This window comes from Varroa jacobsoni, unplaced genomic scaffold, assembly GCF_002532875.2.
Source record: "Varroa jacobsoni isolate VJ856 unplaced genomic scaffold, vjacob_1.0 scaffold_1454, whole genome shotgun sequence".
NCBI lineage: Eukaryota > Metazoa > Arthropoda > Arachnida > Mesostigmata > Varroidae > Varroa > Varroa jacobsoni.
The window spans coordinates 16,286-43,618 of NW_019214356.1; the positions used below are offsets into that span (position 1 = coordinate 16,286).

The 27,333-nt window shown below is 39.4% G+C and overlaps 3 protein-coding genes across 9 annotated transcripts in view; 2 read left to right on the forward strand and 1 right to left on the reverse strand.

The window, feature by feature from the left end:
• On the forward strand, positions 1 to 4,407 carry Arpc5 (Actin-related protein 2/3 complex, subunit 5). 2 transcript variants are annotated; one of them, XM_022850281.2, is made up of 4 exons: positions 1 to 906; positions 1,277 to 1,481; positions 2,034 to 2,106; positions 2,277 to 4,407. In XM_022850281.2, exons 2-4 carry the CDS (start codon positions 1,330 to 1,332, stop codon positions 2,514 to 2,516), a joined length of 465 nt encoding a protein of 154 aa, XP_022706016.1. In that variant the 5' UTR covers positions 1 to 906; positions 1,277 to 1,329; the 3' UTR covers positions 2,517 to 4,407. The 2 variants fall into 2 exon arrangements, with proteins under 2 accessions (XP_022706016.1, XP_086828530.1); XM_086972404.1 differs by having other exon boundaries at positions 5 to 928.
• Etf-QO (electron transfer flavoprotein-ubiquinone oxidoreductase) lies at positions 2,674 to 12,229 on the reverse strand. Of its 2 annotated transcripts, XM_022850271.2 has the most exons (12): positions 12,061 to 12,229; positions 8,722 to 8,835; positions 8,355 to 8,446; positions 7,725 to 7,862; positions 7,195 to 7,476; positions 6,694 to 6,882; positions 6,301 to 6,437; positions 5,959 to 6,139; positions 5,461 to 5,722; positions 4,979 to 5,200; positions 4,662 to 4,862; positions 2,674 to 2,894 (listed from the first exon to the last, which is right to left on the reverse strand). In XM_022850271.2, exons 1-11 carry the CDS (start codon positions 12,092 to 12,094, stop codon positions 4,702 to 4,704), a joined length of 1,812 nt encoding a protein of 603 aa, XP_022706006.1. In that variant the 5' UTR covers positions 12,095 to 12,229; the 3' UTR covers positions 2,674 to 2,894; positions 4,662 to 4,701. The 2 variants fall into 2 exon arrangements, with proteins under 2 accessions (XP_022706006.1, XP_022706005.1); XM_022850270.2 differs by lacking the exon at positions 2,674 to 2,894 and having other exon boundaries at positions 4,177 to 4,862; positions 12,061 to 12,227.
• The window catches only part of LOC111270194 (H(+)/Cl(-) exchange transporter 5), a 21,947-nt gene continuing 5,344 nt past the window's right edge, over positions 10,731 to 27,333 (forward strand). Inside the window, exons 1-9 of one of the 5 annotated variants that reach the window (XM_086972403.1) lie at positions 10,731 to 11,268; positions 17,789 to 18,035; positions 19,477 to 19,672; positions 19,905 to 19,982; positions 23,780 to 23,885; positions 24,584 to 24,714; positions 24,926 to 25,041; positions 26,254 to 26,490; positions 26,944 to 27,162. In XM_086972403.1, coding sequence (XP_086828529.1) covers positions 11,201 to 11,268; positions 17,789 to 18,035; positions 19,477 to 19,672; positions 19,905 to 19,982; positions 23,780 to 23,885; positions 24,584 to 24,714; positions 24,926 to 25,041; positions 26,254 to 26,490; positions 26,944 to 27,162 — 1,398 coding nt within the window. In that variant the 5' untranslated portion in view covers positions 10,731 to 11,200. Of the gene's footprint in view, positions 11,269 to 12,868; positions 13,209 to 17,788; positions 18,036 to 19,476; positions 19,673 to 19,904; positions 19,983 to 21,422; positions 21,878 to 23,779; positions 23,886 to 24,583; positions 24,715 to 24,925; positions 25,042 to 26,253; positions 26,491 to 26,943; positions 27,163 to 27,333 lie in introns of those variants that run through there. The other 4 variants (XM_022850265.2, XM_022850268.2, XM_086972402.1 and 1 more) reach the window with 4 other exon arrangements.

Below are 27,333 nucleotides of genomic sequence, written 5' to 3' on the forward strand. Positions count from 1 at the left end.
CATCGGCAAAACAGCAGCGTTCAATACCGTGTTCCCTGTAAGCAATGGAACAATTAGTAGACTGGCAAGGTCGGGGCGCACTCACTTCCAAGTATTCCCAGCGTGCCGCGCGCACATTTGAAAGCTTCTGAGTGATCCTAGCAGAACTACGCCCTAGAAGATAGACGCATATATAGGTTAATGATTAAAATTAAGTTTATACATTGATGGGTCTGTGGCTGTTTCTGTGCTACTTGGCATTTTGTGTTTTTGTGATGTGTTAGCTCTAATAGTAACAGTTGCAAATTTAGCCGAAAGCTACCAATGTAGGCTTTTGAAGCACAGCGTAAGTAACTTGTAGCAAAGAAAGGGGTAATCCTCATAACGGTTTAGCATTTGTATTTGCTGTTTTTTCTCATTGATTTTTTAATAAAACTAAATTTTCAGCCTACTAGACCCTTCAAACTGCTTTGTATTGTTTTTAATTGGGCCGCTAGATGCGCTCTTAGAACGCGTCAGACGATTTGTCATCGTCTGCCACAGGATAACAGCAACATTACGACAAAATTGTTTTTATGAAAGCCGTGCGCAATGTGTGCCTGCAGCTGGCTGCAGGTGTGCGGTAGTGTTCTCTGTGTCAGGTGATTTCAAAGTGTTGGCAGCAGGTCGGTCATAGTTGCAACGGCGAACTCCGAAGAGGTTGTGTCGTTTGTAAGTCGCGCCGCAGATTGTAGCCGCTGTATCGTCGAATTGGAGAGGAGGCGCTGTAACGGCAGCTTGAATCGCTGGTTTGGAATCGCCGCCACTATATTGCACCGTTGCTGTTGTTTGGTATGAGTGTGTTTATGTGGTCGTCTATTGTAAGTGTATCCCTTACAGAGTGCCAAAGCTTCTGCCCATCGAATACTCACTGTGCTTCCGACCAGGGTGAGGCATTCGTTCCATTAAGGTACGTAGCATTAACTTACTGTTTCGGCCGGTAGTTGCAGTTCTATCGATTACTAGATGACATGAATCAGCAGTCTTCGCCATTCAGACAGTACATATATCTAATTTATGAACGTTAAGTGCCTTATTTAATATAACTCGGCAAGTAGTATCAATCCCATTTATTGGCGGTAAGTGTTGTGTTTGTGAACAGCCATCATAGTACCGGGCAGTCAGTTAACAACTATAGGCCTAGCTATTCGGCGACCCACAAGTAAGATGAAATTAATAATGGGGCAAAGTGACCAGTTCAAAGGCACAACGACTGTAACATGTATGCTTTGCATTTATGATTTGATGCCCTGATCAGGTGTCGTTGTCCTAATAGTGAAATCAGGATAGAAATTCAAAGTGAGCTGCAAAATGGCCACAAACACGCTATCATCGGCGTTCCGCAAGTTGGACATCGACCAATACAATGAGGATCTGTTCGTCGACGAGTCAGGCGGAGAATCAGCTGAGCTGGTCCAAGTTCCAGGACCTGATGAGGCGGAGATCAACGCATTGCTTAATGGATATCCTTTTTACCCTGTTTCACAACTGCAACGGCATCTAAATAAATTGATCAGAACATTAGTAAAAAAAAAAAAAGAAAAACACATCAACCCACAGGAACATATAACAACACGCACCATAGGAGAGCCTTTTCATACTTCAGATACTAGTGATTAAAGAACTTGTGTTTTGGTCTTTAAAAAATATACTTTTTGAAGCCTTTGCCACAAATCACAACCATCGGCATCATTCATTGTTGCAATTACTATTAAAAAAACATATGTGTACTTTATATAGTATTTGCACATGTTAAGCGATTCGTATAAATGGTGTTTGGTTATATTATCGTAATTGTGAGTGGCTACCCTTAGATACCAATGGGCGCCCTGTTAGTAATCCGCGCTTAAAAAATATAGGTTTCAATTTTGCAATACTAGTTTCGCGAGCAAAATAATTTTGCTTACTAATTCTGTTATCTTCTAGATACATACGTAGTTATATAACAAATTCTTAAACTACCATCATGCAATGAACGTCTTAATTCATTATTTTTGATTTTGTTGAAACAATACATCGAAGACCGCTGAGGCTCTTAAGGTCGTTCTCAAGAATGCACCAATAAATGCAAAAGGATTTGATGTCAAGGTATGATGATTATATAGTTTCTTTCTGAACTATATAGAATAGTATTTTCGTAGTAGTGCAAACTGCTAGCATGATTATCACGATTGTATTTCTTTTTATTGATGACTATCAGTGTTGTGTAACGAAGTATATACACAGTGCACGAATATCGTATGATCATTTGTTTGCAGGATAAGGCATTTGCTTTAGCTATGAAATGCATGCTGGCAATCCGCGTCTCCGAGATGGATGCAGTAGTCTCGTCATTGGAACCTGAGCTCATCGACACACTTATGAAGTACATTTATCGAGGATTCGAATCACCAGCAGAAGGTTCATCAGGTCATCTGCTCGCTTGGCACGAAAAGGTTTTTGCCCAGGGCGGCCTTGGCTGTATCATCCGTGTTATGACCGCCAGGAAGTCCGTTTAGATGGTGCAAGTAATGTCGCCACCTATTTTCTGTCGATGTAGATGTAACCAGAAGCCGATGATTAGTGATACTGGTGGCCAAGCTAACCTAGCATCAATTAGTCAATCCCAATGGCGGCATAAATGAGTGGGTGGGATTAGGGTTGAACTAGCATACATCGATAATACCATGGACTTGAAATGACTCGCCTCATATGCAAGCCATTAGGAACAGACATGTCATATTCCGTCAACCAACACTGCATCGCATCATAATAGTAATTGCGAATATGACAAACAAATAAATCGATTACCTTGCCCTATGGATAGAAAACCCTATAGTTAGGTTTTCCTTGAATGTATTTGTGACATCAGCATATAATAGTAGCGTGCGAATGATCTGTCAGGACAAACGAAATCGTCGCATGAAGAAAAGAAACAAAACAAATTTGGTTAGAATCAAACACATTATTAATATTTATTATTTATCGAGCATGAAACGATGATTGTTTTCGCGTCTACCATAACGTTTTCTTTGTGTTAACATCCCTGCATAAAAGTTTACACTCATTATATTTGTCACTTCAGAAGTCTCGGTCCCCTAGTCGAAAAAAATTAAGACAGGGTCACACTATGCACACAGCCAACTGCATGAGTAATCATTTCAAATTGAATTTTCAGAAACTTGTTGAATTATTGTAGCAAAATCTTGTCTGAGTAGCGCTCCGGCTATCGTTGGCGCAGCTCAAAATGCTTGACACACACATATGATAGATACCTTCAAGTAGGTTGGTTGAAGAAAGGTTCAGAAAATATGTCACCTAGGGTGCAAAATATTCGTGTATAATAATAATATTAATTTAACATTGATACGAAATCTTATCCTGATCAACACTCCTTACATCTTATGTTGTACAACTATTTTGCGTAGGTCAAAGTATGTCAAGTTTACAGGTGTACACTGTTTTTTTTATGAACTATGTCGTTACATCAGATTACGTATTTGAACGCAACTTCTTGCTTATGCCGTCACATGGTTGTGTGTCGTGCGGTAATTCTAAATAGGAACAAAATGGCAAGAGCCGATTCGCCCTTCAATGTTCGCAAAACTATTCACTCGTTGAATTTCGCGCAGTGAATATACAACTAGAACAGGATATAAAATGGTTAATGTTAGTATACATAGGTGAGCTTATTATTGAATAATAAGCGCTCTGTAATCGTTTGCAATTTGGCGATATGTAAAAATGCAAATAGTCTATCGATATTAGTCAAGTCAATAATAAGGGTAATGTTCGCTTAAGTATATGTTGACATGATAATGCCACTTGATTAATATAACGATTACTCACGCAGTAGATAATGTGGTAGAGGTTATAGGTATACGAGGCAAATACGAGCTATAAGGAGTAGGTAAAATAAATAATATTAAATCACGTAGTTCTTTTTGTCGTATAGGTATATTAGTGAACGGAATTACGTATATGGTTTTATGTCTATTTAAATACCGGGTTTTGCAGTAAACCCAACCATCTTAAAATAAAACAACTATTTTTCTTTGGTTTGTGGTTGAACCGTTTTATTGAACTAATGCCTTTCTTAAGGTCCCTGAGAAAAGTAAGACCCGCAATAAATCTATTTCCGGAATAGGCATGGTTAAAAGACCAATAAGAAACGGTATATCGTTTTTTGACATTAAAAGAATTTTATTTACTCGAGAAAGATTACTGACGCAGTAAGCAGCACAGATGCTTCCCATGTTCAAAAAAATTTTTAGATCTGTACCATAAAAACATGCAATATGAAGAACAAAAAGAATGTTCATCATATGTCCAAGTATCGCACATCTCAAACATAAGATTTAATAATAAATCTTGTTATTGTAATAACTATGCGTGTATGTTTCGTGTTGAGTGGGTGTCATTATTGCTGGCGAAATCTCTATTGTCTGGTCATTAGGTACCGCCGCATAAACGTCCCCTCTTAATCTAGCGGTGTATCATATTTTAGCCAGAAAGAGGTCATGCATGAAACGTAATATGCGGAAATAAATCAGATATGTTCGGCCATTAATATATGTCGAGAAATATGGTGAACAATTCACTATTTTATATTATTTACAACAGTAGCAAAATTTCTTTGAATGTATGCAAGAGAATGTAGGCACCGTAGCAGTCTATCGATAGACTGGAAAAATCCCGATCTGTTTACATGCCGGAATAGGCGGGCCCTCCTGGACCCTCCGGCGCAACCCAGTTGATGTTTTGCGATGGATCTTTGATGTCGCATGTCTTGCAATGGATGCAATTCTGCGCATTAATCTGCAGTCTCATATTGCCATCCTCCAACGGGACAAACTCGTAAACGCCTGTAATAGACATTTTACATGTGCAGCAATGGCAATCGTCATTAACGTTTGGCTTGCAATAGTCTAGGTTGCTAAACACGCGATTCAATTATAGGAAATGTAAAATTAATTCTTACCGGCAGGGCAAAACCTCTGCTCGGGCCCATCAAAGATTTTGAGATTTCTTTCAACCGGAACAGTGTCGTCCTTAAGCGTCAAATGTGCTGGTTGATTGTCTTCGTGATTCGTGCCAGTCAACGCTACTGAAGAAAGTAAATCAAACGAGAGTACTCCGTCTGGTTTCGGGTACTCAATCGGCGTACACTCTTTAGCTGGCTTCAAACGTTCGCTATCCTTGCCTATTAGAGGAACGATAAATTTATTAAAAAACGCTATAAAAATAAGCGTTATGGTCGAAATTTACACGAACATTTTATATCTAATATAGCTTATAACGTTGCTCCACTCAGCCCACGTGGGTTATATTGAATTACGTTGTATATGCTTAAGTTTCGCTCAGTTATTTTTTCTATATCCTTGGCCTTCTGCTAAAACTATTTAGAAGGAGAGTTGACTAAAACAACATATGACTTCTTGTTCCTAACGTCTAAGTTTTTACCTCCATGTTTTAATGTCCATGGCTCGATGCCCCTACCAAGCCAGTAGAATATACCCGTATAGATCATTGTGCCGTATAGGCCAAGTGGACTATGGAAAGACGGTCGGATGTTGCGCACTGACTTCAACTCTTTATATATGGAGCTGCTTTTTATCGCTTCTTCGTAGTTCTCCGGAGTAACAATCTCCGAATCTGACGCGAACAATTTTTCTGTAATTGAGTCAGCTGCAATAATGCCACTTTTCATCGCATTATGTGTACCCTGGAATGAACAGCAAATAACAACAAAACGGATATGGCAATCTATTATGTAATGCCATATTTATAAGGTAGGGGGCTATTCTTCACCATACATAAGATATGTGATATCCATAGAAGACAATAAACAATTTCCTTGTTCACAACCAAGATATTTCATAAATGCTGCTTTGTTACCAGCATGTCATTTTATTGGAGACGGTCGAAGAGTGTATTCCTTAGACTTTTTTTTCAGCGAACCTTAATTTTGGGCACATTCATGAAGCCTGGTGAGCAACCAATTAGACATCCTCCGGGGAAATAGAGTTTGGGAATACATTGAAAGCCACCTTCGTTTAGAGCGCGAGCGCCATAAGCAATACGAGATCCGCCTTTAAGGGTTTCAGCGAATACTGGATGATGCTTCATTCGTTGAAATTCTCTAAAAAAACAAACGTGCAAATTATGAATGTATGGAGTTTGAAAACACAGTGAAAACTTGTCAGACGCAAATTTGAACTTGAAATTTCATCTATACATATTTATGATGCAAGTTCAAATTGGTGTGATCGCAGAGTAATGTACTAGAATGCAACTGGTTACCTATATGGAGAGATGTACGGATTCCTGTAATCCAAACCCACAACCAGTCCTATTGCAACCAGAGGTCCTTCGTCAATGTGATACATGAAAGCACCTCCATATGTTGCTCTATCTAGCGGCCAACCTACAGAGTGAATCTGAAAACAACATAGCGGGATTTATTCTGAGCATGCCTAAGTTCTCCTAACATGCTGCGTAATATTACTGCAGACATACGCGCAAAAAAATCAACTCAGCTTGTTCGATAGATCCGAATAGTTTCCCAATGTAAAGCAAGCATTATTTGCGCATTTTATTTACAAGCGAAAAAGACTATATAGGCATCTTGTATAATATTTTTTCTCACGGTCGATCTGAATATAATGATATTAGTACAAACGTTTTTACCCTTACCACTCGGCCGGGATGATGCTGCTGTGGATCGATTTCCCAGAGCTCCTTTAGGCCAATACCATATGTTTGGGGTTCACAGGTCATTCGAAGGTTGAATTTGCTGTAGAGCTGTTTAGAAATATGGCCATGGCAGCCTTCCGCGATAATTGTGCAGCGAGCGTTTAATTCCATGCCACGTTCAAAGTTATCCTTATTTAAGGCAAATAAATGCAGTTAATGTCAAATGTAATTTATAAAACAAAATGGTTCCGGTCGAAATTATTGCTTTTTAACTATAGACTTTGCTTTTATAGACGAGCTGTCTATTTTTATTGTTAACGGCATCACTATTTCTATAAAGAATTGAGTCTAGCAGCTTTTCAGAGAATTTCTTGGAGTATTAACATGTATTTTGTTTTCTAAAATAAAATATGCACTTTATTTTCGTATGCAGAAAATGAGGGTGCATCAAGGTAGTTACTAGAAAGCAAAGTTTTGACAAAAGCTAAGGGTATCATAAACCTTCGGTGAGCCATCCTTCGCAATGCCAACGTCGCCAGTCGCCACGCCTCGAACCTGACCCTTCTTGTTGTAAAGCACTTCCGATGCAGGTATTCCTGAATAGATCTCTACGCCGAGTTGTTCAGCTTGCTCACCAAGCCATGAGACCACGTTCCCCAAGCGAACAATGTAGTTTCCATGATTGTTCATAGGTAAACCCGGAAAAATTGGAATCCGAATTTTAGTAGAAGCGCTACGCAAAAGATAGAAGAAATCTTCTTTGACAGGCGTCTTTAGCGGGGTCTGTTCGAACAAGAATAAACATTAGCCTTGGGCAGACATTCTCGAAGTTAAAACCTATAAGGATAAACTATACTCAACCTCACAATCTATTAGGACCTGTCTAGGATCTATTAGGATCATGTGATAGACAGGCGGGGACAGAATTTTACGATCTGAATGAACCGATTCAGTATCCATAGAGCCACGCAATCTCACGGATGCATTGCATGTATTATATAGTATGAAGATAAAATTTTCCGGTTACTGACGTCAAGTTCTTTCCAATTCGGAAAGAGCTCTGCCAAAGGTCCGGTCTCGATGCATGCTCCTGAAAGCGTATGTCCACCAATCTGAGATGCTTTCTCAATAACGCATACTCGAAGTTCCTTTCCAGCTTTCGCTGCGTTCTGTGAATTATTCATAAAAAAAACAAACACACAACACTATTAAAAAAAATGGCAAAATCGTATATACTGACAGTGGATATCTTCGTGTTGTCAGGTCCTTCAATAGATATAAAAGTATTAGGCATGTTATTATATTTTGCCATATAGCGAAAGCTATCCACCAACTGTTCTTTTAGTCAGATCGAATAGTGTGAGTTCTATCATCGCGCATCTATTACATGTGCTCTAATTAAAAAGGCGCTCGTTTACAAATCGTGGATTGCGTTATCTCAGGAAGCGCTACATGGGCGCAGTGACTGAATGGTATTTAGAATTTCGGATCTGTGCCAGTTCAACTGTCAGGCTAAAAGTTGGGTTATTTTCCACACAATCATTAGATCTGTAGGTGCTAACCAACCATTCGGTAGATTAAACAGTTGTAATTTGAACGTGGAAATGTTATACTTAAAATGATGGGCGCTAGTATACTGTTGCTACAAGAGATTCACTGACCTGTTTAAGACGGATGGCAGATGAAAGTCCCGCAGGTCCTCCGCCCACGATAACGACATCGACGTCGTCGGAAGCTCGTTCCATGTTTATATCTAATAGGTCCACGCATATTATTAAAGAAACAATTATGTCTTTTAAAGGACATATGGCCTTATATACCCCAAACTTAAGCTTACATTATGTCATGAGCTCCATTAGATGCTAAATGTTTAAACTCTGTCATAGACAGACATGTATACCTTATAATACATGTCTGTCTATGACAGATGATATAATATAATAATAATAATAAATAATAATAACAGACATAAGAGCCACCACATTAAAAGTGTCATCCTTGTGCTGCTATCCATTTAATCGGACTGACCCTTCCATCGTGGATCCTTGTTACGCGGATATATGGTGTAGTGAGTGGTGATCTTTGGGTGGTTTGCGAATCCGCGGTAAGCGGTACTTGTAGCCCTCTTGGAGTGAATCCAGGCTGAAAAAAACGCAGACAAAAAAACCTTCAAAATTAAACCAAAATAATTAATAGACGGGAAGATACGAAGTATAACACTGCCAACTTCTAACCCTTGCTAGTTTATACAACTAACTATTGGAGCTATGATAGCAACTTCGTAGTACATCCCTGAAAAACGAAATAAAACTGTCTATCTAAGTTACTGTAGCCCGTAGACTTACTTAAGTAGAGTACTTAAGACACTAAAAAAATATTCAGCTCGAAATCGAAAGCTCGATCATATATTTAGGTTAGATCCGCGCACCGAACTTTGCATAATGTTACACATTGTTTAAGAAAAAGGAAAGTATTGGCATACATTGCGAAATTTCTGAAAGAGACTAATCAATCTAAACGTATATTAGCTACATACATTTTCATTTTAGCCTATTTGGAAGATTAATAATCTGTCCCAATTAAATAAAGAAAAGTCAAGTCAAGTCGATAGAACACTTCATTATCCTATCATATAAAAATCTGTACTAATTTCGATTTTGCTACGTAGGTTAACTTGGTCTGTGCGAAAACTACAATGAAAATCCATCGCATCTAGAAGAATTTACTTTGATCTGTAAAGATTTTTTGAATCTTATTTTGAAACGATTTTAGAAGCTTAAGCTGCGAGCATTAAAAAGCAATTCTGACAAATTGAGTTATATTTTCCTAGCTTTGAATGGTAAAGTGTTACTAAAATGCCTATCAGGAAGTTACGAATCATAAAAAGTCCTATTGATGGATTGTAAACGCGGATAAGTACAAGTGCAGTAACATATTTTAAAACGTCAATGCTGCATAGTGGCAGCGTGCTTGTTTTCAAGAGTGCATGCGATACCAAAGAGCGCTGCCATACTTTGTCTTTGTGTTTAATCCTTGGTATGATACATCCACAAGTGTCATTAATACACAGGTTTGCGGACAATCAAAGGAATAAGCGAAATTGGTATTGGAGTTATTAAAAATCAATGAAAATGTAAACATAAATGTTAATATTATTTATACATGCCTGATTGACTGTTACTCTATCTATGGTACAATTCACTGCTAAGCAGTGCTACGACACGGCCGCCGGCCCTAAAAACAAACCGAACAGGCTAACTGCTGCAGTGAAATCAGCAGGTGCCACCGAGAGAGGGCGTATGTAAAATGGCTCGAGCCGTACAACAACACAATATCGTAGAGCGGTTCAAATACATGCATGTTTACCTGCTTGTATGGTGTGTTACTCAGCCTATTGGATAATCACCCCCTAATAAGTACCAAAGAGCTGAACAGTTCGACTCTGCCACAATATTTGCTTAGAGGAAGGTCAGGAACGGTAGAAAACAAGTACAAGCGAAATGGCCCGCTGGATTTCTGCATTATTTTTTTCAACCACCGATATTCCGACGGTAGCAACCAACTTGCAAAGAATAGTTACTAGCTAAATACTCGTATATGTTTGTAGGGTAGTAATTGACATTCATCTTGTTGGTCACTCGTTGATATTATTGTCTAATCGTTTGGTCGATCGTCTTCACGGTCTGTGAATACACTTTTAATCGGCCGTAAAAAGGATTCTTGACGCGGAGTTACTTAAGAGCAACGTTTCGAGCCGCAATAAGTCACGAGTTAAGTCAAATCACGCGCAGCGGACCATCGAACAGATCACGAAAAGAGAAAGATCTCGAAGGCATGACGGCGTCGATAGCTTTACGTCTGTCGCTTTATAACCATTTAACTATTGATGGCCCCTGCTCTATAAACACGAACGAATCTATAAGACTTGACCATAATTTTACTGTTATGATTCTGTTATTGACCACTGGCACTTCTATCGAATGAAAGGGAACGACCTGTGACTGTGGCTTATGGCAATACACACCCTTTTGTTTCATGGGAAAAAATGCCAGCGAAATCTGCTTCCTGATTTGTACTAAACAAATGTAGCCCGACTGTACGATGTTGCCAGTGAATCCCTTCTTCAACTTTTGCCGCTCTCAACTAGACCGCACATCCTGTTTTGACCTAACTTCGCCCCGAATTACAGTTAAGATGGCAGTGCTCGCAATTCTACTAGTTGTTTGTACCAAATATGGATCATTCTACGTCTGATCTACGTAAAGATAAAAAAACGTCGCTGTATGTCAACTGATACGAAGTCAAGAACGTTATCACCTTAGTGGTGTGGCTAGCTCGCCTTTCTGCTCGTTTTGCTTCCTAAGTACGCAGAGATGAAAACTGCTGTGAACAAAAAGTGCGGAATTTAGCTTGAACCTCATTTCTAACATTAACTGTTGTAGGATTTTAATCATCCATTATTTCCGTGATGAACTCTATCGCATGAACTTTTCCATCGTTAGCAACAATGACGATCGACCCGCCGACAAGCATATTCACCCGAGATCTGCGCAAGACTTGCCTCTCTTTAGTCAAGTGAGTTCTTCACCCTCTACTAATCTCTTGGTTCGGATCACGCGTACAGCTGATTAAAACATCTGTAGGAGACCAAAACACCGCAAGCGTCAGCTGTCTGACGAAGCCTGTGGCGGCTGTCTAACACTGTAATACGAAAAAATGCCGGTCTTTTGCTTCCGATTTACTATGGTTTCAACACAAATCCAGTGTCTCTCCTGTTTATTTACTGTTTTACAGAGTAGGCCTGTGGATAAATTATCTATTTCTTCAATAATATAGCATTCTGGTGTCTACTAGTATTTTTACCTATACATTCGGTGCAGCCGCACTTTGTCTTATGGCATAAACAATGTTTAAATAATAAAAAAAAAGTGTTCCATTGATCCTTTCCCAATAAACTAACTACTCTTAGTAACCCGGCGACCCATAACGCGGTTGACCACTTACTCAAAGAGGCAGTCGCTAGCCAAAGTTCACAGAAAAGTTCACTAGTGCTTTCTAACACATCTAACAGAGATGGCAGTGGAATTTGTTTTCAAAGGCTCGCCTCAAATTACATAAGTTGCCACGTTATTAATTGGTAATCTGATGCATTCAGTGCGATGCTCCCGAAGAAACATTCACCTTGACCTGATCCCAAACTTTTCGAAATATTCTTCATTTTCCCGCGGCGCAGCCGCTTCATAGCAAAAAAGCACAACCTTATCGTTAGCTACAGTTATTATAGTTCGAGCTCGCTAGCGTCGGCTCAAGAGTTAGACAAGTAGGAAAACAGTGGATTTGTCCATCACGACAGAAAACCACACTCACCGAATTCGCTGATAATTCGAAAACAATGAGACATGCTTCAGGTGCGCGTGACTCCCACTTTAAGAGAAAAACGCAGAACTAAACGCGACGATCTGTCTTAGTATGAGAGTGAAACTTAGTCTCCTTGTAACTGTAGCCGCCCGCGTCTTGCTGGTTACAGGCACGGCCACAAGTCAGGGCGAAAGAAAGCAAACAAAATGTTGACATACTTCCATATACACAGGGGCAATCTCTCTTAGCCTCCAAGAGACCATATGATTGCGACAAAAGCTTAACAACATTGGTAACGAGCCATTTAGCTTATGGGCGTCTACATGCACAATATGGAAAGTCCTTGATTTTGATGTCTGACTCCCTATAGAACAGTAGTAACGGCGATAATAACTGTCGATGTCGATTAATGCTTCGATGTTCTGAGCAACCTGAGGTGTTCAACTTGCACGACAGCCTAGCCTATTGCCCTGCAATCAATGCAATTCTCCTGCTGCATGCGTACATTTAGCCCTGAATAATTAGATCTCCAACCTCTTACTCATTAGCACAATGTGTGCTCACTTGAATATGGGGCTAAGTCTAAAGCACCTTCTGCTACTCGTTACAATATTCGTGTGTTGTGTCTGCTTTGCCGGGGAAAAGCGGACGTCCAAATAAACAAGCAGTGGTTTGTACTTGAAGCAACATCTTATGTTTCAATCACATCAATGCACTAACGACATTAAACGCCGATTCACGCCCTATTATCTGTTAAAAATTGATCGGAAAAAAAACTGACGCCTATTACTACTAAGTGAATGAATTGAGGTACAACCTGTTCTGCCGTCACTCAGTGCTATACTTTAATTTCTCGGTACTGTTTTCTGCAAGGGCAAGGGGAGCAGTCGTCGCCGTCGTCTGCTGTTGGTTTGTCAGTCAGTCATCTGGCCTTGTGACCACACTAGTCCTTGTGTCCGTGCTAATGGTAACCTCCTACTACACTGAACTGTCAAACATTGGATAGGAAATCCGAAGTATTGCAACTGTGCCCACCTCGTGTGAGAGTGTGTTTGTTCATCAACATTTATGAGAATTATGTGCCTGCTAGGGTGAAGCCTAGGCAAGGGTTTCCCGAAGAACCTCTGTGGGGGACAGTCGAGGTAGAACAGTGGATGGTAAGCAACACATGCGAGGCTTTTTTCGTTCATCATATTGCAATAGAGAACCGAGAAAGAACGTGATTAATCTGACGACGAAGTCGACAATAACAAAAACAAAGTCTAAGAGAACGCTGGAGCACCCGCCAAATGTAAACCTCCGCCTATTTTATCCTAGTGGGCGCTTATGAGCTTAACCAAAAAGAGAAAAAGTGGAACAGATTAAGATATCTGATTGGCGTTTGCCATCTTAATAATGTATAGATTCATTGGTAATTTGTCGGTACGAATATAGATGCTTTTAATGAGGCTTGTTGCCTAGCACATTTACGTAAAGACAAGCAACCCGTTTTTGTTTCGTATTAATGTTTGTTACTGTAAGTTTTTTCGGGTTTATTTCGTATGCCGGTGGGCCTGCCAAATATCCATGAGTTCACTCGAAAGTTCTCATATTGCAGTTGAGTGCAGGAAAAAAATAGTGCACAGTTTCTTGGACTTGATGTAAGTCGTTTGGTATAAGTAAGTACCGATATTCAGCTGCAATATAGAGTATGCGGTAGGGTGAACTTATGCGTGCATATTCACAAATGCATATCTTAATCGAGGAGTGCTTATTTCTAATTACTCCCATAGTCATTAATGAGAACATTTCTCACTCCTCTATTTTATTAAATTTTATCGACATCTAACTCTGAACTGAATTCGGCTTACCTACTGCTGCTAACTAGAATGATGTACATCAACCTATCAAAAACACTATTTTTTTGAGACATTGACAGTGTTAGTTTTTACAAGCGGTGTGTTTTTTCGCGGTGTCTGGATTTTATATATAAATGAACTATCACCCTCTTGACTTTCTTTGTGGTTTGTAGTAATCTTATATTGTCTATTCTAGTAAATAAACTCACCAGACAAGTAGTCAACCATTTTCTACGCTCCATTGAGGCTTTTTCATATAACTCTGTTAATCATATACTTGTGTCGAAACTAGACTTTTGACAACAATCGTGTTGCCAAATAAAGTCAAGTATTTTTTTATTTTGTCTTCCGGGACACAACCTTGTGAAAGGACGAAAGTAAATGAATCAAAAAATATCAGAACACTTTTTGTTGGTGAGATGAAATTTACAAATGCTTTTTGTCACCTTATTTAAAACAAATACCAATATTGAGCTGCATCACATAAATAAATTGTCTACGAGGCTACTATAGTTATTTCAAAGGAAAGGGGAGAAACGTAAACCAGACAATCTAACCATCGTTAACCTCGTACCTCCAGAGTTGCCGTTTAAGGCTGCAATTGGACGTTCTGATGTTAGAGCTCGTTGAACATTCTGCCCTTGTGGTTCATATATTTGGAATGTGTTATTATCGAATTAGAAGTGTCTGACGTAGGACTCTTGCTGTTTTACAGGTTTAGATTACAACGCCCGCATCTGAAAAGTGCGCAGAATACCCTGAAAGATATGTTCTGATTGCACACTGGAGTATTAGACAATCTCATCACAGACTTACATTACAGACGCTAATACTTTCTTTCTATTTAAATTACCTCTTTGTATAGGGCTGTTCTTAACCTTAATCATTGACTGGGTAATCATATAAGCAAATTATTATTATCAGCTCAAGATCTGAGATAACTAAATATTTAACCCTTTAGAGGGTGTCTACACAGTAAAATTGTATAGCTTAACACCTGAAATAGATAATTTCAGGTGTTAAGCTATAAAATAGATATATCACTGCCTAGAAGTAACAATGCATATAACTGGCTAGTCAGCCCCCCGCTGAGGTTTTGCAAAAGATATAATTCTAAACTAAAACGTCACAGTAATGTCTTCTTAAACAAAAGTTATTTCCACAAAACACACCATTTGTTAAATAATGACCACGGTTCTTTATGCGGATACATGCAGCTACAGGTAAAATACAAAGCGCCAATATACAACGTAGTATGTACGACTGGGTATAATGCATGGCGCTTTTTTAAGTTACGCTTTTCACAGCAAGACCAGTTACCTTTGGTGAGGGGGATTTGTCAGAAGAACTCTGGTTTAGCGACAACTATATTTATGGCAATGAAAAACATTTTAAGAGAATACAACGGTGTTAGGTAGGTCCGTAAAAATCTAGTTGGGGCACGGGCTCTAAAACGGCCGATTATTCTTAATTTTAGTTCGATCCTTTCCAGTACTCTTATAACGCCTTAAAGAACGGAGAACGTCCCAAGTCTACGTATTAGGGATGGTCACATTTCGATGGTTAAACTTGTAATGAAAGAAATTCCAATTTCGAATGTAGCAAGAGTATAAAAATAAACTTGTTCTTATGGTCATCACAATAAATAGATTAATTTTAAGACAGTGCAGGATAGAAAAGTCAAACTAAAAGCTACAGGTATGACGTAGTCTGGTGCCAGCGATCTCCAAGTGTCGGAGGAAAACAGTAACAGGAATAAGCCTTTGCTGTTTGGACAAACCGTAGCACGCTTCGTTCTAAAAATATATTTTTGCCTAAATATGGTAAAAAATATAAATATGGATTCATACCTGGCCACTTCTACGTGTGGTGCGCGTAATATCGTTTCCTGAAAGCACCCATACACGACTTATTTACATATTACTGTGAGTATTATTATTTGTAGGATCTAGGAATCTGTATACTTACGACGGTAAGAATGGCAATGAAAAATTTATATTTGTATCTGCCATAGCGGATGCCCGAGAGAGACTTCACTTCGTTTGTCAAACAGAAAAGTATATGAAATATCGAAAAGCTGCAAGTAAATCCCATGCCTCAACAATGAATAGCAGAGGAACAGATACAGTTGCAATTGCGATCGAGGAAGCTTACAACGTATCCCAACCAACTGTAATATTTGTATATCCTACCTATTTTGATGTGACGTTTTTGCCAATTGAAGACTCAAGTTTCAAATGAATTATATAAATGAATTCAAAAAATTACATAAATGTGCTTCTGCTTATCTTGAAGGCTCGTCACATTGCCTTGATTGATCGAGCTCAAAATTACACTCGAAATTATAAAGTATCTTGTGTATATACGGAGACAAGTAAAAGATCTTAAGTTTGTGAGAAGTAACACACTTGATATATTCAACAGATGCCAGCTACTTGTTACTATACTGATTCGGACATGTCTTACCTTAACGCGTATCAGAAACAAACGCGTCTTGTAGACACTAATTAAGCTGAATTTCGTGATCCTCTAGTATAAATTGCTTAAGTTGCTGTCATATGGGAAATCCTAATAAATAGTACAATTTGCTCTTTTTTTCTTTACTATTGTCGGCAATATGTGAAGTGCTGGCCAATGTGGCAGGCGTGCCTGCGTAACTTCTAAAAACGAGTAATGGTAATCATAATGGAATACAGCCGTAGTTAATACTGAATCCGTAAACGAGCTTTTTGTTAATACTATAGCAACCTCTATATAGATTTGACTGTGATAACATTTAATTCGAAAGAAGCATCTGTTTATCTATTCCAGACCTTTATATCTGCTAATTTTCGAGTTATCGTTTGTGTTTCGAACACGAATAAATTCATTGCAGCAGCAACCGCGATGACAATATCAAACTCATTGTATATGAATCAATGGTACCATGATCGATTGACTATTCAGCAATCAGAAACGTCTACGCAATCGATAGCTACTACTTAATCGCGGTATCGCCTACAATGGAAACCTTTTCTATTCCTTCTACAGTAATTTTTTATCTACTTGGTAGCGTTTCTCGAAAATATTCAAAAAAATATTACTGATTACGTGAAGGATTTTTGTGTCGACAGTGGGCTATATCGCTGTGGCAGTAGTTAGGTGTTGGGTTGTTACACACTTTGTACAATGTAGTAGATTGACGTATCTACGCTAATGGCAAATACATTCGTTTAGATTTTTCGTAGCCATCAGTACAGCGTTACGTGGTGTCAGCCATGTCAAAGCGAAAGCAATATATATGGAAATCAAGACCCATATTAGTTACGTTCACGCCCCATTAAAGCAAAAAGAAAAACAACTGAAGCAAATTGCGGTTTTTAAGTATAGGTAGCATAGGGAAAACCATGTTTACTGATAGCATAATTGTGATGCATACATTTTTGCACAAGGTACTTGTTAAGGGTCTGAAGAACGAGGCTTTCTAGAACAAAGCCTGTTCTTAAGCTGTTTGTATGCTGACTAATTAATAGACATACTAGTTTTAACCTCATTTTTATATATTTAACTAAGTTTCAGAGCATGACAAACAAAATCTGCGATGCGTAGTTTAGATAATGGTTCATATCTAATTAACATTCTTCAGCTGCTGATGATTGCTTGGCAATGCTGAAACGGGCAAGATAACGGATTACAAGAGTCTCTCCATAAGGTTACTTCAATAGAATGACGCATGCTGTAATAAACGGTTTTCTAGAAAAAAAAATTCGGTCTGCAAACTATAATCTAAAAGGCGAAACGGAACGGCATGGACGACGACTGTTGTGTGTCCCTTACATATAAAAACCAGTATTGAATTGTTCGCTTGAAGGCAAAAATTAACATGAATATATTTGTATGGCTTCTCTCATCTCCTGCAGGCTGTTGTCAAAGGCGCAGCCTTCGTCGCGTGGCCGCACGAAGGCCGCCAGACAGCCAGTAAAGTCTATGGGCGAGCTGCCTATCGACGAGCGAACACGAAGGGGCTGCGCTGTACCAGAAGTGCACTCCATTCATTCAGCCTTGACGACGTGCAGTGAACACTCACCCATCTTGAAAGTCCTCACTGCTACGAGCGGAGGCAGCGCCGCCTATCGGAAGGATGAAAGGGTCGCTTTACTGAGTACCGTGAGTTTTCCATAGAGTTCATGGTAATAAAGACGGCAATTAGTGTTAACTCCCTGCGATGTTTGTCGACTATTAACCTAAATATATCAGAATATACTTTTTGACTGTTTCAAATTTTCGGCTTTTATACTTTTACGGTGAATCCGTTATTTAGCGAGTAGAAATATAGCTTACTCACTAGCGACTCGAAGAAATAATGGTGTTGGTATACTGTATCTCCATTTTTGAACTTAGTTCATAGTAAGTTCTTACTAATAATTACTTAATAGGTCCCTACAAAATTTTTGATACTGTATTTAAGAGCATGATCTCTTTCAATATAGAGAATTCCTAATAGCAAGAAGTCTCCATAGTAAAATTCTCTGTAAACGTGAAACGATTATATAAACGGTAAATTCTATTTTATTCATTCCATTAGATTTCATTTATTAGATTATCCAAGGATCTAACTGTTTCAGTTGTTAACGTTAGAAATGTGACATGTCAAGTCGCAAGAAGACATTTTGTCAATGCGCTTCATCAGCGTTTAGGCGGATTTACTTGGTATATTTGTAGGATAATAACAGATATGCCCGATTGATAAAATAGGCAATGGAACTTTTATCACTAATCATGCAGCATATGATTGGCCAAGCCTCCGCATTTAATCCGTATATCGGTTACACACTAAGCCAGATAGGACCAAATAAGTAGCTAATATTTTGCAACTATTGCGCATCAACGGGCCCGCAGCGTAGACCTGTGGTTAGATTCCCAAGGAACAAAACTAACATTTCGTATTGCTGGCATATTCCATTATGATGGGCCGATTATAAAGGTAAGCCTGTGTACTTCCATTATATCCGCACTGGTGCACTTGTAGGGGGTCCTCTTGTGAACAAAGTCCATTATCAGTTATAGCAGGCTGGAACAATTTTTTTTTTATCAACCACTTGAATCAGGCTTGCCATCTGTACTTAGTTTTATACGATATCCAACCCTTTTAAATCGACGATGTCTTCGGCAAGGGAATGTGTCGTTCTTTTAAATAAAATTATGCAAAAGCATTCCAAGGTTTGTCACTATAAACTAACACTGCTAATCTCTTATGCTTAGTAATAATAATGGTAATGCAATAAGGTGATGGGCTGTAATGTATCTTAACGCCATACACAACTTTTAAATATAGCATTAACGGTATCACAAATACAAGGTAAGAGCATGTGTACGTGTGAAATTTTGATTTCAAACCTAAAAAAGGTACTTTTGATTAAAATCACATACATTTAATTAGCATTGTCTGTGAAACGTCGCTCCTTGGCTATAAGCTAATGGATTATTAAAAAATAGAAAAATGAGAAAATGTTGATTAATAAATCCACATATAGAGTAGCTGAAGGTTAGCTTGAAGTCATACTTCATTGATATTTTCTTGACCCAGAAGCACCATCTTTTGGCGCAGGACCGGGGGGAGTCAACTGGCGAGGACTACCAGGACATTGTTCGTCAGGAGCGACGTCGTCGGGAGTTGCAAAAACTTCGGGCAAAGGTACGGGCTGCGCAGGGCCGCTGGGAGATTCAAACAAATCCCCTTGACGTCGACTCTGATCAAGAGATCGACGAAATGCTCGATATCTCACACCAGCGGACAATCGGAGGTAAGTGAAATGAAACTAGGAAGAGCGATTATTTCTTGTATCTATTATAGACATGCAGGTACCTCTCTAGCTCCGTATTTTTTGTGCATAGGCAACATAAAACGTTTTATTTTCTTCGAAATCTTTACAATGGAATCATTTGAAAAATATGAGGAACACCAGTAGGGCATAACGAAATGGATTATGATATTTCGACATCGCTGTTGTTGTTACAATTTTCGCACGCTACTAGCTGGACCATCAAGTCAAGGATTGATAGAACAGCAACAAGATCAACTTCAACAGCAGGCGGCCATCTTTGAATATCGTGGTAGGTTGGTCACGTTGCGACTGACTTTGAACAACAGCAAGATGTCATGAAAGGATAAAAGTCCCCACCTTGAAAAATTAATTCGAATTGCTGATTTATATAAGTTGACTGGGCACGGTACTGCCCCATTCCTTTTTTTATAATGATGCATTTAGCTGGCGGGCATTCTATCGACGTGACACGCGCATAATTCGTTCTGGTTTATTATAAAGGTACGGGAAATGCTTTGGACAGAATCGAGGTTCTTTCGAAACATAGATTCGGTAACGAATATTTTATGGGTGATTATTTTATGAGTCATTTATGTAATGAAAATAGATGACCTTATAATAATCAATTCAATTGCGTCTTGCTTGCTCCACTGTTTGACAACGTATGGGCGGACTGTTTTGCCACTCAACTGAATGTCGTCCGAAATTCGAGCCTGTGTCCCAGAAGGTGCGATTTACTTTCTTTCTTCTGTTCGATTCAGATATATGAACCTTTGAGATTAACGTGTAGGCACTTGCGCCCTTTATTCCAAGCACCCGTATGGTGCGCCAGGCCTTTTTCAATTCCTTTAACGTTTTAGATCTCTTACGTAATGTTACTCCTATATCTAGATCTAGCCCTAAGCATGTATTAGTTTTCCACTATTTCTTCTGGTCACCGAAATATTGAAGCGTTTTATTATTTCGCTTGAGGGAACCTATTATCTGTGTCCCAGCTACCGCTAATCAGGTGACAATTAAATATCATATCGGATAATTATAAGCTTCCCAATAACAGGATTTAAATGATTGCCTTTTTACGCAACAATTTTACGCTTTGCATAGATGAGTAATTGTTCCCTGAAACTGCAAAGTCATCGGCGTCTGCTTAAACTTTGTTTTTCGTAGAAGCTAGAGCTTACCGAGACAACACAAGCGGTTGCGTGAACGCAAACAGGATTAAGCAGTAACAGCATTATTGTCAGCTATTAAACACCGAAGCGCGTACTAGCGTATGGCTATACGCCAGTGGTGATCTTACGAAACGACCAGTTGATAAGAATAAATAAAATGTCATTCGTTGACTGCCGATGCGGCGGCGGCGGCGGCATCATCTTCTTGACATAGTAACGGGCATCTGCGTATCTCTTCATTTCACCTTGCTAAATGCTATACATTTTGAGGGAAAACGATTTATATCTGGTAAATAATGATGAGAGTATACAATTAAATATTTCGAAGCTCTAATCTCAGCTGGTCTTTGGACCGTGTGCTCTTAGCTTGTCGTTGCTGTAACGGTTATGGTAGAAAATGAAATTCACTTGATTCAGGCTTGTGCTTGATTTAATTTCATCTCTTTCGTTCTTACTGATTCTGACGATTAGCAACAACGTGTCGAAACCATTCACTGACACCATTGGTCATCCGCCATTATCTTTGCATTACATCGTAGTTCAGTGTTACCGCTCGAGCTTGTGCCAATAGATCCGAATTTAACATCGTAACTATAGGACAGGAAGGTACGGCAGCGGAGAAAATCGTGGCGCCTGTCTACGTGGTTCGAATAGTTGCTGTGGATATACTTTCCGTTGAGAGGGAATCGAAAAGAGATCTCGATCGCAAAAGAAATGAAACGCCCCCGCCCGCTCGGAGCTGACGGTTAGCTCGTCAGAGAAGGAATGGTGGCTTGACCGTTTCCGTTGACCGAATGTTCCTTCTTGGCGCTCTTACGTGTACAAGATTGGCCCCACTAAGCCAGTAGTAGAGGACGTGCCTTCTTTGTATAGTCATGGCTAAAAAGTAACGAATGATAGCTCGGAAGAGCAACACAGGACTTCATCTACAATTACGAGAACATGACGGATAATTATGATCGAACACGGTCAGACAGTATCGTGCTGTCCGAAGAAATAAGGTTATTTGAATGTGAGTTTGTTTCGTTTCCTACCTAAACCTTGTCGAAGACAGTGATGCGTGATACAAAGACTATGATTGAAATTTAAAACTTGCGGTGCTTTTTGTTTAGTTTGGATGGTAAATAGTCAAAGCACGATAACACTAAAGCAACTGTTGCAATATTTTACCTAGATACACGGATATGGCTAAGGTTTTCACCGGCTTGGGATGGGGTCCTGCATCTAAAATGAGGAAACGACTAATCGTCTTAATAGTCGCGCTGCTTGTTTAACACTAACCAACAAAACTCTGTGGACGCGGATAGCGTACTAGAAAAAGTGATTCTATTTGAAGACACGTTTTACCACAGCTGGACATGGCGAAGAAATCTGGAACTGAAGAACATGTGAAAGGGACCATTTTTTTAAAGAGTTATGGAAATAATTGGCACGAGTAAATCGATCGTTCTTTTTTGGTCATAAGATGAGATGAAATGTATTAACGCACACGCGAATGGAGCATGAGGCTAGCAAAGTACTCATCAACACGTCCTGCCCATTATAATCGTTTTGCTCCATAAAAAATCCTTGATGACGGCTGTAGCTGCAAAACACATATTACTAATATACCACATAGTATTTACTGTTCCATTATTGCGTGCTCAAAATACGTCGTCATGCCAGCTGCGTACACTTCTCGGTTTAAGGAACAGTTACAAGCTTCAGTTACTGCACTTGTTAACGACTGAACTTAAGAAGATATTTATTGCGCATACAGCAAAAGCTAATCTTATCGACAGGTCCTTAAGATGGGATCCTGGAACTTAGCAAGCCACTGTTAAGCATCATTTCCAGCAATACAATCTCTATAGAGATAGCTTTTCTATGGTATCTAACTAGCAGAAAAGGAAAGCAATAGTGAAGAAGCGACCACTACTAATATAGTTTAATATTTTACATCCTATAGAAAGCGCATTGAATGTGTCATATATTTAACGTTCTTAAGTATACGATACTGATATCATGCGGACACCAGAGAGCTTTCGAAGGTACCCAACAAAAATCATTCTTTTATACACTTAAACAAATACTACCAAGAAACAGCTGAAGCTGACTAAAGAACGTCACTTTGATTCTGATGCATGTGATTTAATACTAACTGGTAGCGTGAACCTTTGTGCCTGTGGAATTTTAGAATAATTTATAAAAATTTCGATTAACAAGTTGACATCAGCATTGTTGTATATGATCAAAGTTTCAAAATCTGGACTTCTTAAATCTATAATCTAAAAAAGATCATTCTTCGAATGCAAGGGCACTTGAATCGTACTCTGCTTCAGTGTTCTCCAAGATTTTGCACGGTCTGCTACAAACGGACTTTACAATACAACGCGTTCGGGAGGGGCTCACATCCTTTGAAGTACCGTTACATCTATTGCCTGGCAGTCCAGTAGTAAACGTCGGCTGAGGGCTGCTTGCAGTACGTTACTTAGTTTTTATTTACCAGGAAAGCTTATTGCTGTTGTAATTGCTTTTATCTGGTTTTACTCAGCGAATCAAAAAAAAAACTTTTTTTTTTTCTAAAAATGTTAAAAAACGAAGTTTGTAGAACAGTTACCCATTGCAATAGATGCTGAAGTGCGACTAATTTATGTTTAAACCTGCCACGCACAAATTAACACGTCTTTGTATTCTGGGCTCTACCTGAGCACTATTTATAGTAAACGTAAATTATAGCAGCAACTGGAAATTAATGGTACAACATTGGTATACACATAGCACTTGGTGTCAATAGATTATTTGATTTGTTCTTTTTTGTCCTTTGTAAACATTTAGTTCCTACTACTATTATTATTTTTATTGCTAGTATTATTGCAAAGTTCGATAAATGAATACGTCAACCGCATATCATGCATTCTGTGGAATATTCCAGCTTCTCCCGGCGATGAGGACACGCCGCTTCATGGAACCGGCCAATATGAAGACTTCCACACCATCGACTGGCAAAGAGACATTGCCAGAGATCGCATGCGGCACAGGTGCAATTTACTTCACACAATCCCAATTGCAAACTGCATAATTGTGAAGGCTCAAAATAGCGATTTATACAATGATCACAGTAGAATAGCAGGCACATCATATGTCCTGTGGTTAACAAAGTATTATCTAGGCATAAAAGAAACGTGAGCGTGAATAAATCTAAAAAAGTAGAAATCTCGCTGACAGCGAGTGAATGTCTGTGTGGGGCATATTTGTCGCATATAAAACTAATCTGTGGCCGAGCATCGAGCGTAATTTGTCCGGATGTTCAGCAATCTGATTGACGACTTCGGTAAAGTGAAGAAGAGACACGCTGCCTTGAGTAAAGGTCGTCGTGCTTGAAAACAATAAAAACTAATCTAAAGAGCGGGCGTAACAATAGCTATTGATTACTTAACGGTCATTACTAGCTTTAAAGCAGAATTATTTTTTGGCTAATGCGTAAAAATGTAAACATGTTTAGCTTATGTTTAGTATTTGAGGTGGTGCCTGCAGTGCAAATCAGCGGTTTGTTTTAAATATCCATCGGAGTCGAGACTTAATTGGCCGGCTGGCTGGCTGGCTGGTTGGCTAGCTAGCTAACTTGAGAAGATCAATTAAATAGGTAAAAAAAAGATATATTTAAAGGAACTTGAAAGAGGAATATAAAAAAGAAAGATATTAAAGGATCTCTGTCTATTTTATTGCTAACGTACAGGAATGTTATGAAAAAACGTGGCGATGGTATATGGAATCTGTTATGTGGTATCCAGGACGCTTGGTCAGGATGGTTGTGTGTCCTACTAGTTGGTATTGCCGCAGGAAGCATCGCTGCCGTAATCGATATTGGTAATCATCGTAATGACGCTTTAGCATTTGATACGATTTATCGAGAAGAGTTTGCAGTCATAAATCAGTAATATTCCAAACCGTATCTGAAATACGTCGGAAAAGCAAACGTCATTTTTCTATCCAGTTATGCCAAACCGGATTTTGCGAAGCAACGTTTAAAAGCATTGATAAGAGCATGCCTTTTTCTAATATATTTAATCATATTTAGGAGCCGCATGGATGAAAGATCTCCGGGAGGGCATCTGTCCACAAGCGTTCTGGCTCAATAGAGAACACTGCTGTTGGGCCAACGAAGCATCATTCGAGGGGGTGCCATGCAATCAGGTCAGTAAGCACCAAGTAGGGAGATTCGTTCGCACTAAACTGTTGATACTCTGATCGATGTCACAATTAATAATCACGCACTTTGACAGTAGTTACTACCATACATGAGTATCACTTTTTCCGGAATTTAGAACAAAATTCGGGTCAGATTTGTCAAGTTTGCCTGGCTAACAGCATCTAGGCACCCGTATTACTCTAGAATCGCCATTAAAAGCCATTCATGTAGGACAAAAAAGCACAACGTCGTTCACGATTCGAACGTGTCGAAACAGTAAGTGTTGCCCACAGTGGGCTCTTGTGACCTTCTTTGCCTACGACATGAGAGTTTACCGAAGTCAAACACGTCTAATTTACATCACCCTGCTGCAGTAAGTCGGTGTATATACACTGATAAATTCTAGCGGCTAACCTAGATAATATTGATACATGCGACTTGATTATGAGTCTGTTTTTGCAGTCATTTTGTGATCTGCGTGATATATATCTATGCAATAATTATTAAGCGTGAAACACTGTTTATTCGATCATTCACACAACCCAGCTATGCGAGCCCACTTCCACACGCGTAGTCTCGCAGCGGCGCTTCCAGTAAAAACACCTATATCGCGACTGGTGTGAAGATAAATCTCATTAAATTGCAGTACTATCACAACACTTCGATTGATAACAGTTATCTGCAGGTTGTCATACGCCCAGAACGTAATGAAGATTACAAACGTTTATGAAAACATTCCCTATTTCATTTCAGCTTGCTTATACTGCTCAGTTGTGCACTCACGCAACCGTGTAATAAACAATACATATTCCAAACACTAATGCTACGAGCTCCGGGTTGGATTTTAACTTTGAGGTGTTCAGTCATAATCCATTAGATGATAGTTTAGTCCCTATGATTTTTCAATCAAATAGAATACCAATTGATTAAACCTACGGTTCCTTTCATCGTGAGCAGGATTGCCATCACCATAACAACTACGACCGGTAGGGTAAAACTAGTCTGTCTCACGGCGGTCTTTAATTTATCAGAGTGATAGCTACTAGCGTCACGTACTTCCTTTAAAATGTTTTAGTGACTCTCATAGATGTCGCCTAACTTAATTCAGAATATCCTTTCGTGTCAAAAAAAAAAACAACACATGAATCGGTTTATAAACATGTGATCATTCAGTGGCCACAGAGATTAATCGACTAATGATATTTCATCCCTTTCAGTGGTATAATTGGCCCGAAGTCTTCGGTTCGAATTTGTCCAGTGACAGTTACGGCTTCTCAGTTCTACAGTGCTTGTTCTACGTATTTTGGAGCGTGGCGTTCGCTGGCATTGCGGCGATGCTCGTACATACGTTCGCTCCTTACGCGTGCGGCTCAGGAATTCCGGAGATTAAGACGATCCTATCAGGCTTCATCATTCGCGGATACCTTGGAAAGTGGACGCTCATCATCAAATCGGTACGTCATCTCGCGGCAATGATTTGCTGTAAACAGGGATGGATGAGATAGAAGACTTACAGCTTGACGAAAAGAGAACGATTCGATATACAGCCAGGAAAAAGTAGGCGCAGTCCTTACACAATGAACAGTAGGCCTACTTCGACTGTATTGGAACTAATCTTCTTTTTGCCATTGATTCTCGGCCATCTTCAAAGAAGGAGAACTTCTAATATGGTGTGACCAAAATATTCTAGTAATAAGAACTCAACAGTTTATCAAACTATTTGATATACGAAAGTCTACAATGTAGTAGGTTTCTCCGCGTACTACCAAAATAGGCGCCGCTGCAGGATGCACATTTTTAGAAATCAAGAAAAACAAGATGAGGGCCTACGTGCTTCAACGTCTGTCCTAATGCAGAATAACGAGTCATTAATCTATCAATCATATTTGACGTCTTTGTACTGTTAGGTTGGTCTTGTGCTGGCCGTATCCGCAGGTTTATCTTTGGGTAAAGAAGGTCCTTTGGTACATGTGGCCTGCTGTATCGGAAACATTCTCGCCTACGCCTTCCCAAAATATGGCCGCAACGAAGCCAAGAAAAGAGAAATCCTTTCAGCGGCATCGGCCGCTGGCGTGTCAGTCGCTTTCGGTGCACCCATCGGCGGCGTGCTGTTCTCCCTTGAAGAGGTTAGTACGGCACACGATAGAACAACAAGAGAACACTGAAAAGAAACGTCTGGGGGCAAGCGCCTGCTTCAAAGGTACTTGTAGCTTTTTGGCGATGGCAAACATAATCGTTTCTAGGAGCTGATGGCTTTATTCACATATGGCAGGTGTTTATCGATAGCCGAGAAAGCA

Bases quoted from the DNA above. Each gene is read 5' to 3' on its own strand.
- Arpc5 (XM_022850281.2), top strand. From the start codon at position 1,330: ATGGCCACAAACACGCTATCATCGGCGTTCCGCAAGTTGGACATCGAC. The intron at 1,482-2,033 runs ATATCCTTTTTA...TTGAAACAATAC, and splicing joins ATCAACGCATTGCTTAATGG to ATCGAAGACCGCTGAGGCTC. The intron at 2,107-2,276 runs GTATGATGATTA...ATTTGTTTGCAG, and splicing joins CAAAAGGATTTGATGTCAAG to GATAAGGCATTTGCTTTAGC.
- Etf-QO (XM_022850271.2), bottom strand. From the start codon at position 12,094: ATGTCTCATTGTTTTCGAATTATCAGCGAATTCG. The intron at 5,723-5,958 runs GTTCGCTGAAAA...TGTTCATTCCAG, and splicing joins TGAATGTGCCCAAAATTAAG to GGTACACATAATGCGATGAA. The intron at 5,201-5,460 runs GTAAAAACTTAG...TTCCTCTAATAG, and splicing joins ATGGACATTAAAACATGGAG to GCAAGGATAGCGAACGTTTG.